Source organism: Nycticebus coucang, chromosome 5 (assembly GCF_027406575.1).
Source record: "Nycticebus coucang isolate mNycCou1 chromosome 5, mNycCou1.pri, whole genome shotgun sequence".
NCBI lineage: Eukaryota > Metazoa > Chordata > Mammalia > Primates > Lorisidae > Nycticebus > Nycticebus coucang.
The window spans coordinates 113,777,182-113,789,393 of NC_069784.1; the positions used below are offsets into that span (position 1 = coordinate 113,777,182).

The following is a 12,212-nucleotide window of genomic DNA, read 5'->3' on the forward strand; positions in this document are numbered from 1 at the left end:
CAATCTTCAGGTAAAATTTGTCATAACTTGTCTCATTTTGCAATCATCAGGTAAAATTTCCTGATGCTGATCTTTCAAAAGCTAATAAAAACTAGATGGTCCCGAAGAGAAGGCTGAGATGCAGTAACAAGTCAGAATCACCGCCTATCGTAGATCATTTCCCTATTAAGAAGTCGCCTTTGTTTTGCCCGAAACAACAATGGCCTCTCGTGGAGTCAATGCCCTTTACTTCGCGGACCAATCAGAATGTACAATTCAGGACACCGGGCTCTCACTTCCGCCTGGTTTTCTTGGGTGTCTCTAACTTCTTTCTCCGAGTCACGAGCACACGCTTCAGACTCGGAACTGCTTCCGCTGCCCGGGCGGCGAGGCCCGGCGGTGGTGGGCGGGATGACCGCGGCACGGACGCTGCGGGTGCCGGGCCGCCACGGCTACGCCGTGGAGTTCTCTCCGTACCTCATGGGCCGCCTAGCCTGCGCCGCCTCGCAGCACTACGGCATCGCGGGTGAGGCCGGGCGACGCCGCGCCGCGCTGCCGGGGCGGGGGCGGGGACCCGCTGAGCTCCAGCTTCTCACGCTCGTGGGAAAGCACTTCCGAGAGGAGACGGTGCCACGAGTCAACGCCAGGGGGAAGCAGAGGCACCGGCCACCTGCGCTGTCCTTTGCCTAGCGTGGGGAGTTGGCCTGGAGATGCTGTCATTGTCATTTCCAGTTACAGCGTGGGAGTAGCTTGTGGATGTAGCCTAGTAGCCCATGTCCTTGTTCCCGAGACCGCACGGTCTCCACCGTAGCCTGCCTCTTAGCTACCCCCAGGTACACGCCCCGGTGCGGATAACGGGGGGAGCCTCTGTGGCCGGTCTGACGGGCCCAACAGCACTTGGAGGACTGTCTGCAGGGTCACTCCATGTCTTGCTAACTGGCCCATGTGTGTCCCACAGTCTGCATTTGAGCTCTGAGCGAAAACATCTAGGCCGAGCCTCCTAAGAAGGATGTGGCTGAGAGACGGACGCTTGGAGATTCTCCCCAGTACGGTCGCGAAGTGTGTCAAGTTCTGTCCTCACGTTTTGTTGTCTCTTGGAAAATACACATTCACAAGCACTTGTTAGAGGCTCAAGTTAATTGTCTCTGGTGGTGGACTGGGTGGAAAGGCATGCGTCCATTCTAGATTTTGCTTTTTTGAATTTTATATCCTAGCTATTTACACACTGAATCAATATGCAAGTCACTGCATAATGTCTGTGCTCTGTTATATTCGGGCCAATAGCAGAAAAAAAAAATAGGATTTCTAAACTCGGAGGGAAATACTTGGCTTTCTTGTATTTTCATCATTGGCACTTAGCGCTTGCACGTTCCTATTTACGACACTTGAGACTCCTGAGTCGAATGACACTGCGGGTTAAAACAGTCATGTTTGGATAGAAAAGAATTTTCCCCTGGGTCTCTATAAAAATAAATATAACTTTTAAAAAGCATTGGTCCTTTAGTAAAATTCATCTTTGATAAATAACTGATACTAATACTATTTTCAGTACTTCACCACCAGATATGTGGTAAATTCTACCAGGTACTTCCACATTCATACTATGTTTTAAAATGCTGTGTTAGATGTATTCTAGATTTATTGGGGAGGCAAGATGTTTTAGTAGAAGGAGCACTATTCCTGGTGTCTGTAAGCCTCAGGTCTCTCGTCTGTCAATGGGGATGATAACACCCTTGGAAGGTTTGTGTCCCTGTTACCTTGCTTGGCCACAGAGCAGGCCCTTAAATGTGTCTCCCCTCTATTAGGTCTGCATCTGGATTCCAGTCATAGGTGAGATGGTAAGTTGAATATTTAATGATTGAAGCACAATTTGGAAAAAACAAAAAAGAGAACACAATCCTGGTCATTTTGTTTACATGCTCCCAGTGACTTTTGTGGTAGTAAAATCGAGTACTCAGTTCTTGATACCTCTTTGACCTTAGATGTTACCCTGGAAGGTTCAACTGTATGATCTTGATTAATTTTTTCTCTTTAGGCTGTGGAACCCTGCTAATATTGGATCAAAATGAATCTGGGCTTAGACTTTTTAGAAGGTAAAGTGTCTCTGATTATTAATCATATATATTTTCTGTTGGTATTAAAGCCTTAGTAGAATTAGGTTTTGACTCCTTGATCTATAAGTTATTTTAATTTGCAATATAAAAGGATCTTCAGCATTTGCATAATACAGAATTTTTTTTTGCCATTATGATTAGGCTATTTCTAAACCTTACCTCTTAGTGTCCATTCATAAATTATAAAACTTAAACATAAAAAATGCAAACTGGTATACTGTGTGGTATTGCCTCTCTTTGCTTTCTTCTTAATGTAGTAGTTTAGCTTTACTCATGCAGAAGCTTATTATCCATTTTGTGAATTATCCTGTACCTCTTGTCCTTTCCTTCCATTCTTGTCTTGCCTATGGGACTGTTGGACTCATTAACACTTCCATCAGGGTTAGTCAAAGGTGAAAAAAATTTGGACAGAAAATAACTACCTGCTCATAGCTCAGGTAAAAGATGTGTAGGACAAGCTGAAATTATTGATCTAAATTGGGCCCATCTTATAAATCACAAAAAGTCAGTTAGCACCCAGGTATGACAGCATGCCTTTATGTAAATAGTTCTATATTTATCATTGGGACACCTAATTTTAATCCAGGTGGGCAGTTTTCTATCTCTATGACAGAAGCTATTCTCTTAATCTTTCTGAATTTGTTTCTGTATCTGTCAATTACTTGGTCTCCTTATCTCCCATAATAGTGAAGATTATACCAGATAATGTGTCAGAAAAAAACTCTATACCTGTAAAATTGTGATGGTTATTCATTTTTGTTTAGCTGCCTAAGTGTTTTTGTTTTTTGTTTTCTTGGTTTAGTTTTGACTGGAATGACGGTTTGTTCGATGTGACCTGGAGTGAGAATAATGAACATGTCCTTGTCACCTGTAGTGGTGATGGCTCACTGCAGCTCTGGGATACTGCCAAAGCCACGGGGCCGCTGCAGGTCTATAAAGAACACACTCAGGAGGTAGGAGGGGGATGTTTCTGGGCTGATCATTTTTCTTTTTTGGAGTTGGTTGAAATCCATATGCAGATGGACACATGGAGAAATGTCTTCAGGGGACAAGTTTAAACTTTAGTGTTCTTTATACATATTAGATGTCACTTATTATTTGATTCTTCAAATATAAAGTACTTCTTGGCCTAAGGAGCTTGGAAAGAAAGGAAAAGGTCAGAATTCTCATTAGACAGAAAAAACGCCTCCAGTAGTGTATCGTGGCATTATTTCTTCCAGAGAGGCCCACCACTTTCTTTATGCTGTGAGAATATGCCTGCCATGCTAGTGCCTTAAGATAGAAGAGGTGGACTTTTCTCAGAGACTACACAAGATTGCCCTTAGGGTTTCTGGAAGATTCATGAGGGTTTTCAAAATATATTGGAGCAAGGGCATCACATACTCAGTGTGAGGCAGAGTTTACTAAAGGAATTTTATATCTAAATCTGGTTTGTATGTCCAGATTTTGTGTGTATGTGTAGTGTAGAAAATAGTTTGGGTTTCATTTGTACTAAAATACATATATATTTTTTAATGAACATGATGGTAAAGACTTTTGCTTTTGGTGTTTTACCTTAAATGTTTTAATATTTTCCTCTCCTTACTTTTAAATTTGTATCTATTGGGCCAGGTGAGGTGGCTCACGCCTGTAATCCTAGCACTCTGGGAGGCTGAGGAGAGTGGATTGCTTGAGCTCACGAGACTAACCTGAGCAAAAGTGAGACCCGTCTCTACTAAAAATAGAAAACAACTGAGGCAAAAGTATTGCTTGAGCCTGAGTTGGAGGTTGCTGTGAGCTATGATGCTACAGCACTCTAGCCAGGGCCACAGCTTGAGACTCGGTCTCAAAAAAAAAAAAAAAAAAAATCTGTATCCACCACAGCGTCTGGCCCATAGGAGGCCCTCAATGAGTGTTTATTAGCTGTAAGATTAGTCTTTATAACTAATAAAGATTAGTTATGTGAGGGGTCCAGACATTTTATAGCTATAGCTATTAACGTTTCTAAGATTGTTACTGAAATAATGAAAAATTTTAGTTTTCATTTTATTGTGACAGCCATCTGAATAAATGTAGTTGTAAATTACTATGTTTTCAGATAATCACTGAACGCTAAGACAATTTTGGTAAAGGAACCACTTAATTTTAAGTTATTAAATACACAAATGTCCAGAATTCCAACATTTTTAGGGTACTTCTATGATTTTTGGTGTCTTCTTACACTACCTGTACCACAATTAACTTAATGTTTTTTTTTTTCCTTTCTTTGTTTAAAAATAATTTTCTTAGAAGTTTTTTTACCCCCCCTTGAATCTTTGGTGGCTTTTATTGCTTATTTTTATAAATTCTAGGACAGTAACCAACATCATAATATATCTAGTTAAGTTGGATATATTGATTTAATATTTTTCTTTAAATCAACTTTAAATTGTTACTTCATTTATCCCCAAACAGTAATATTCATGAAACAATGAGATTGATGGCTGGTTTAGAATGTACATTTTATATTATTTTTAATGTATGTTAAATACATAATGAATAAAATAAATGTATGAATCAGTTAAAATCATCTCTTGTACAACCAGTGGTGTGTGTACTACTCTCTGAGAAATATTCTTCTGGAGTTTCTCTGATGGATGGTCACTTAGTGTTCATCTCAGTGAAAGTGAATTTCCTATCTCACAAGATATAACTTACCTGAGTTTTAGATCTCTAATGGTTAGAAATTGCTCTTCTTAAGCCCAAGTCTTACCTTCTGTAGCAACCAGCTATTACTGTAATGCTTTTCTCTGAAGTGGTGAGAACCCTTCTTTTCTTGGAGAACTCTTGAAAGTAGCCATCATGTCCTATTTAGTCGTCCTTTTGAGAGTGTGCACCTGTCATTTCTTCACCCTGTTTTCAGATTACACCGTCTCTCCATCTTTCACTCTCATGGAAACCCTCTTTCGACACTCTCCTGGTTTTCAGTGTCTCCTATAATGTAGTATACCTAATGCATTCCAGAAATGTGATGATCAGTTCGGAACTTTATAAGATTTTGCCACCATAATCTTGAGCCTCTAGTTCCAATAAAATTAGCTATAATGTCTTTACACTGTCTTTAGCCATGTTGTGTTAGGTTGCTTTGAGTCCTCTAGTGAAACACTTAGATCTTTGTTTTTTGAATTGCTGTAGAATCAGGTTTATGTCATTCTGTAATTCTGTGACTAGTTTTTTGAAGTGAAGACACACTGTGATTTTTTTTTTTATATATTTTTTTTGTAGAGACAGAGTTTCACTTTATTGCCCTCGGTAGAGTGCCGTGGCGTCACACAGCTCACAGCAACCTCCAACTCCTGGGCTTAGGCGATTCTCCTGCCTCAGCCTCCCGAGTAGCTGGGACCACAGGCGCCCGCCACAACGCCCGGCTAGTGATTTTTTTTTTAATGTTTTTTGTTTACTTGTTTGTTTGCAGACTATTATTCTAGGTTGTCCTTTCTCATTTTATTTTGAATTGCAGTTTTTGGTAAGCATTTTAATCAATCAGGATGCCTGGGATGTTAGTGTAATAGAAAATCCAACTAAAAGTAGCATGAATGATCAGTTTATTATTTCACATATTCCGTTTGGTTACATGAAATAACAAATGAAGATAGCCTTTTTTAGGTATTTGTTCACCCCCACTTTTGGGCACCAATTTCTTTGTCTGTTCTGGCTACTATAACAAAGTATCATAGACTTGGTGGCTTATAAAAAACAGAAATTTACTTTTCATATTTCTAGAGGCTAAAAGTCTAAGATTAGTGTGCCAGGATGTTTGGTTTAGGTGAGGGCCCTTTTTCAGGTCAAAGACTACTGGTTTCTTATTGTATCTCCACATGGTAGAAAGAGAGCAAGAAAGCTTTAGGAAGTCCCTGTTACAAGGGCACTAATCCCTTTTATGGTGGCTCCCTCTTCATGACCTAATTAGCCAGAGGCCTTCCCTCCTAATACCACAATATTGGGAGTTAGGATTTCAGCATGTGAATCTGAGGAGTCACTTTAGTCTGTATGTACCAAATACTCAGAAATACTTGAAAAGATTTAAGGTCAAATGAGTTTTGAGGAGCTAGTAAATATTTGTTGAATAAATTAATAAGTAAATGAACATGGCCAGTTCCTATCTTTTTCTAATGTGTTCAGGGAAATTATGTCAGGAAATAGAATAGCAAATAATGGGCTGTTTCTCCCATAAAAAAGAGTATATAATTAGGGTGAACAGCATGGCTTCAGTCACCTTGGATTTGAATCCAGCTTTGTAACTTACATTTGTTGTAAGACCGTGGATAAGTCATTTATTTTTCCTAAACCTTAGTTTTTCATTTGCAAACTGAGTCTGTGTCATAGGGTTGTTGTAAGGGTTTGGATCAGAATCAGCACTAAATGAATTTGAGCTACTGGATGGCGCCTGTGGCTCAACGGAGTAAGGCGCCGGTCCCATATGCTGGAGGTGGAGGGTTCAAACCCAGCTCCGGCCAAAAACTGCAAAAAAAATAAAAAGAAAATAAATAATAAATAAATATGAGCTATTTTGTTATTTGATCTTTGTATAATAGGGTTAGGAAAACATAAAACAAGTTAGAACTCTCTAGTTAACCCTTTTACCATGCAGAGAAATGTGATAAATATGTGAGAAATGTCCAACAGTCAATTTTCAGATCGTTAGGTGAATTAGAAATCCAACATTTAGATATATTTTAGGCCTTGAGAAATGAAGGCCTTGGTGAAATGAAAAGACATAAAAACATGGACATTGTCTCTGTGCCTGGCAGCTAAACTTAGCATCAAAGCACGAATCTTCTTTATGTTGTTTAACTGGTGTCTGCAGAGGTCATTATGTCTTCCAAGCCCCATAGAAATGCCATTGGCTTAGCTTACAGTTGAATAGGAATGGAAGAATATAAACATTTTTAAAAGTTCAGTGAGAAGGATAAAAAGAGAGGGTGAGTTGACAATTTTGTCTCTCTACTTTGTGATTATAGCACTCTAGCACTAACGGTGAGTTACAGTGACTTCAAAGATGACACAAATCAATTTAATGTTTTAATTTATAATTATCAGTTTGCTCATCACAATTTGTAAAAATAGTTAAAATAGCAAGGCTTATTAATGTCTGCCATGACTTTTCACTCTTTATATTTTTAAAAACATTGACTTTTGCTGGGCATGGTGGCTCATGCCTGTAATCCGAGCACTTTGGGAGACTGGGGTGGGAGAATCACTTGAGATCAGGAGTTTTGAGACCATCCTAAGTAAGAACCAGACCCATCTCTATGAAAAAAATAGAAAAATTAGCTGGGCATGGTGGCACATGCTTGTAGTCCCAGCTACTTGGGAGGCTGAGGCAGGATTGATCACCTGAACCCAGGAATTTGAAGTTGCAGTGAGCTGTGATGATGACACTGCATTCTAGTACCCTGAGCAGTAGAGTGAGACCCTGTCTTAAAAAAATAAAATAATAAAAAAAGGTCATTGACTGTTTTGGGGCTTTGTTTAGTATTTTAAAGTTGAAACTTACATTGAAAGAGCTAGACCTGTCTCTACAGGTAGCACAAACTGTGTGCCAGGCATGTGCTGGTCCTTGAACATGCAGATATAAATAAGACCCATGGTCTGTTCTCTGGTTCTAGTTCTGGACATTTAAACAAATCATTTGATACAGTGTGAGAAATGTTAAAAAGAGGCGTCTAGCAGGAACAGAGAGAAAATTAGGGGCTGTCGCAGAAGAGGTGTTATTTGAGTTGCATCTTTGGCAGTTAGTAGTTTGCTAGGCAGCCCAAAGGGGAAAGGATATTTCTGATAGAGAAGAACGTCGGCAAGGCCATGATGGTGAAAGAGCATGACATGTTCAGACACCACAAGCCCTTTGGTGGGTCTGGAGCATGGAGTGTGTGTAGTGGAATTGTAGAAGATGGGGTAGGGGAGATGGGTAAGGGTCAGATCTTGATGGCTTTGAATGCCTGGCTAGGGGAGATTGAACTTTAAGTTTTTAAAATTCAGGAGAAAGATGGATTCCGTAGATTTTGAGGTACACACTGTGGCCAGAAAACAGGACATACTTGGATGGATAAGTATTACTCAGTTTCCACTTAATTCACTTTTCAGGTATTAGCTTTTAGGTAGAACTAGACTTATAAATACGACTTTTGAAATTTTGGTATTTAAAATTTTTTAAATGTATGCAAATGCTTGTTTTAACTCAGGGTTTGTTAAACTTTATAATACTTTAGAATCACCCAAGAAGCTTTTAAGACTCTTCATGCCCAGGTCATGCTGTCTGGGGGTTATAGCCAGGCATCAGTATTATTTAAATAGGGAGTATTATTTAAAGATTCCCAGATGATTGCAGTGCGCAACAATATTTGGAACCAACTGTCTTTCCTTAAGCATTCAGTTCTAATAACCTTGTCAATGTGTGCTTCGTAATATTCTGGGTATTTTAAGGGAGTGATTTGATTTACCTTGCAAAGTCATTCACAGTCCATTTATCTATCCCTTAAAGATTTCAAAAATTTTTGAAAGAAGGGAAAATGATAGTTTTAAATAGATGGAAATTGTAATAGAATGTGTTTTGATAGAGAAGGACTTTGACACACAGCTATTGCTGCTCCCTCTGTAGCCTAATACACTTAGTGTAGATGTCAACACTGCCTATCTCCAAAGCAAGTTAGTAAGCAAATTGTACATAGGAGCTAGAACTTCATATCACCTATTTTAGAATCTATTAGGAAACAAGTAGGAGAATTATGCAATCTTATTTGATAATTTTAAATTGTATAAAACTAGAAATTATTTTTAGTTTTGGTGCAAGCTAATATGAAATGGAATTACTGGCAGACCTGTTTAAACATGTAAAATTTACATTTTTACATAGATGAATACAAGTGTATGTGTGTATATTTAAATGTCTTTCACTAAAAACAGAAAAAAATTAGCCAGGCATGGTGGCCCATGCCTGTAGCATCAGCTACTCCGGAGGCTGATGCAGGAGGATCACTTAAGCCAGGAGTTTGAGGTTGCTGTGACCTGTGATCACACCACTGTACTCTATAGCCAGGGTGACAAAGCAGCAAGACTCTGTCTCCAAAAAGAAAAAACCAGAAAAACCAAAAAACAAACCAAACAAATTTGAACAGTGAAACAGTACTGCATGGTATATTTTTATTTCCTACATGGAATTGTGATAATTAGAAAAACATTGGAGATTATCAGACCCACCAACTCATTATTCTGAAAATTGATAAAGGTAAAGAATCAAGGCATTTATCCTGGTCTTTCCTGTATGCATTTTATTATGGAGTAATGAAACAGTTGATAAGAAAAATTCTTTATAATAGAATTATAGCTCATAAATGCAGAAGGAATAACAGAATTAGAAAATCACCATTTAGTACCCCTTAATGAAATAATGACTCTTGACGAGGATCATCTGCGGATGCTAAAACCATTAATTTAAAATTGAAACTTTCTCTTAATAATCTTAGGATCACTAAAAGTGGGTCAACCAAAAATTATATGCCTCCTAATGCAATAGGAAGTTAAAAAATTGAATTGAATCAGATTAAGCCTCCAGATCTAACTTCCAATTTAAAGGAAATAGGAAGGGTAGAGGAAAAAGTTAAATACCACCATGAGAAAACAATTAGCCTAATGAAGAATGTAGGCCATTCTACAGGGCCAATAACTTAGTTTCTTTAGTAAGTAAATGTTTTGGGAAGGGGGGTGGGAAAAAGGTGGGGGCAGGAGGATGGTCCAAGATTAGAAGAGATTTAAGAGCCATAGCGGCTAAATGTAATATGTGGATCTTATTTGGATACTTCTTCCAATTGTAAGAAGACATTTTTGTGACAGGAAATATGAATATGGACTGAATAGTAGATACTATTAAGTAGCTGTTGTTTATCATATTGGGGCTGAAAATAGCCTTGTGCTTATGTAAAAAACACTAACCTTCCATATCTGATGTATTTATGAGTGATATGGACTGATGTTAAAATACTCCAGCAGTGAGTTATTCAGTCAGTATCGGGACAGGTGAAACAAGATGGGCAAATGTTGATAATTACAGAAGATGTGTTATGGTGCCTGGAGGGTTATTATACTATTCTCTCTACTTTTATGCATGTTTTAAATTTTCTTTAATGAAAAACATTTTGAAAATTTAAGTTTCATCTTAAAAGAAATATGTAGCCCTTTCTAATCGCTCAGTAATTAAAAGTCACTGTCCCTTTCTTTTGTATTGATACAGATAAGTAGAATTCTGAACATAGTTTTTATTTCACAATTTTTAATTAAATAGACTAACTTAAAAAGGGCAATACTTTACTGTAGATTAAGAGTGAGCTCTTTGGGAATTGGTTTTAGTAATAAAAATCTATCCTCTCAAACTGTGGTTATGATGATGAGGTTTGAATTTCATAAAGCAGCACAAAACATTGTTCAGTCGGTTTTTTTTCTTTTTCCTTTTCCCCAATTAATTTTCTTCACTACTGCCAAGAGTTATTTCATACGATAAAGCCTTTAGAGGATTCTGCTTGTAAAGCATAAAGTCAGGTATTGCATCTCTCTCTTACTTTTTAAAAATTTTTTCAGTTGACCATTTGCCCTGTCCACTGCTTGAATGGGAATGGAGGGGGAAATAGGGAATAGGGAAGGAATGGAGGGGCAGAAATAGGGAATAGGGAAGGAATGGAGGGGGAAATAGGGAATAGGGAAGGAATGGAGGGGGAAATAGGGAATAGGGAAGGAATGGAGGGGCAGACTAATACAAGACATGCTTTTCATTCAGATTTGTTTCTCTGTCCCTTCACACATTCCAAAAACTTTTACTAACTCTACTGTGTTCAAGGCACTCTACTGACCTCACTGGAAAGATGAACACATCAGCCATGTCCTTGCCCTTCTGGAGTCCCTGCCTTCTCTAGGGAGAGAGGCTTAGGCTGCTGGTTATCTAATTAATAATGTGGTAAGTGCAGTGAATGTACAGAGTGCTATGAGAGCTGAAGTCTTGTCTGGGGAAGGAACAGGGAGGCAATCCTTGAGTCAAGGAAGAGTCAGAATGAACCATCAGGTAGAGAGGCCAGGGAAGTAGTGTGAGAGGCAAAGGGAAGAGCACACTGGAATGGGAAGGAGTGGGCAGGTGGGCCTGGAGCAGTGAGCATTTTGGCCATTGTGCTTAAGATCAGTGGAAAGACATTGCAGATTTTTAAGAAATCTGTGAAATATTTCATACACATAAAATATACACAGATATAAAAATGATGTATTAAACACTTACACATTCACCATCTAGCTTAATAAATGAAATATTACCTGGTACCATTGGATTCCTCTGTTTGTGCCTTTCCAGGTCTAGCCTTCCTTTTCCTCCTTTTTTCTTCCTCCCTTCTTCCTGGGAGTAATCACTATCCTGAATTTTCTGTTCATGGATTTTTTGCTTTTATTTCTGTTTTTACTACTACATAGGTGTGCATCCCTAAATCATGAGGAGTTTGTTTTTTTCTTTTTTTTTTTTTTATTGTTGGGGATTCATTGAGGGTACAATAAGCCAGGTTACACTGATTGCAATTGTTAGGTAAAGTCCCTCTTGCAATCATGTCTTGCCCCCATAAAGTGTGACACACACCAAGGCCCCACCCCACTCCCTCCGTCCCTCTTTCTGTTTCCCCCCCCATAACCATAATTGTCATTAATTGTCCTCATGTCAAAATTGAGTACATAGGATTCATGCTTCTCCATTCTTGTGATGCTTTACTAAGAATAATGTCTTCCACGTCCATCCAGGTTAATACGAAGGATGTAAAGTCTCCATTTTTTTTAATGGCTGAATAGTATTCCATGGTATACATATACCACAGCTTGTTAATCCATTCCTGGGTTGGTGGGCACTTAGGCTGTTTCAACATTTTGGCAATTGTAAATTGAGCTGCAATAAACAGTCTAGTACAAGTGTCCTTATGATAAAAGGATTTCTTTCCTTCTGGGTAGAAGCCCAGTAATGGGATTGCAGGATCAAATGGGAGGTCTAGCTTGAGTGCTTTGAGGTTTCTCCATACTTCCTTCCAGAAAGGTTGTACTAGTTTGCAGTCCCACCAGCAGTGTGAAAGTGTTCCCTTCTCTCCA

The 12,212-nt window shown here is 38.7% G+C and overlaps 1 protein-coding gene across 2 annotated transcripts in view; it reads left to right on the forward strand.

Annotated features, from left to right (window-relative positions):
* The first annotated feature begins 283 nt into the window (after positions 1–283).
* The window catches only part of PEX7 (peroxisomal biogenesis factor 7), a 90,698-nt gene continuing 78,769 nt past the window's right edge, over positions 284–12,212 (forward strand). For both annotated transcript variants that reach the window (XR_008380273.1, XM_053592621.1), the window contains exons 1-3: positions 284–505; positions 2,015–2,072; positions 2,896–3,046. Coding sequence is in view for 1 of the 2 variants with exons in the window: in XM_053592621.1 (XP_053448596.1) it covers positions 391–505; positions 2,015–2,072; positions 2,896–3,046 (324 nt within the window). In the remaining variant the exon portion in view is untranslated. The remainder of the gene's footprint in view (positions 506–2,014; positions 2,073–2,895; positions 3,047–12,212) is intronic.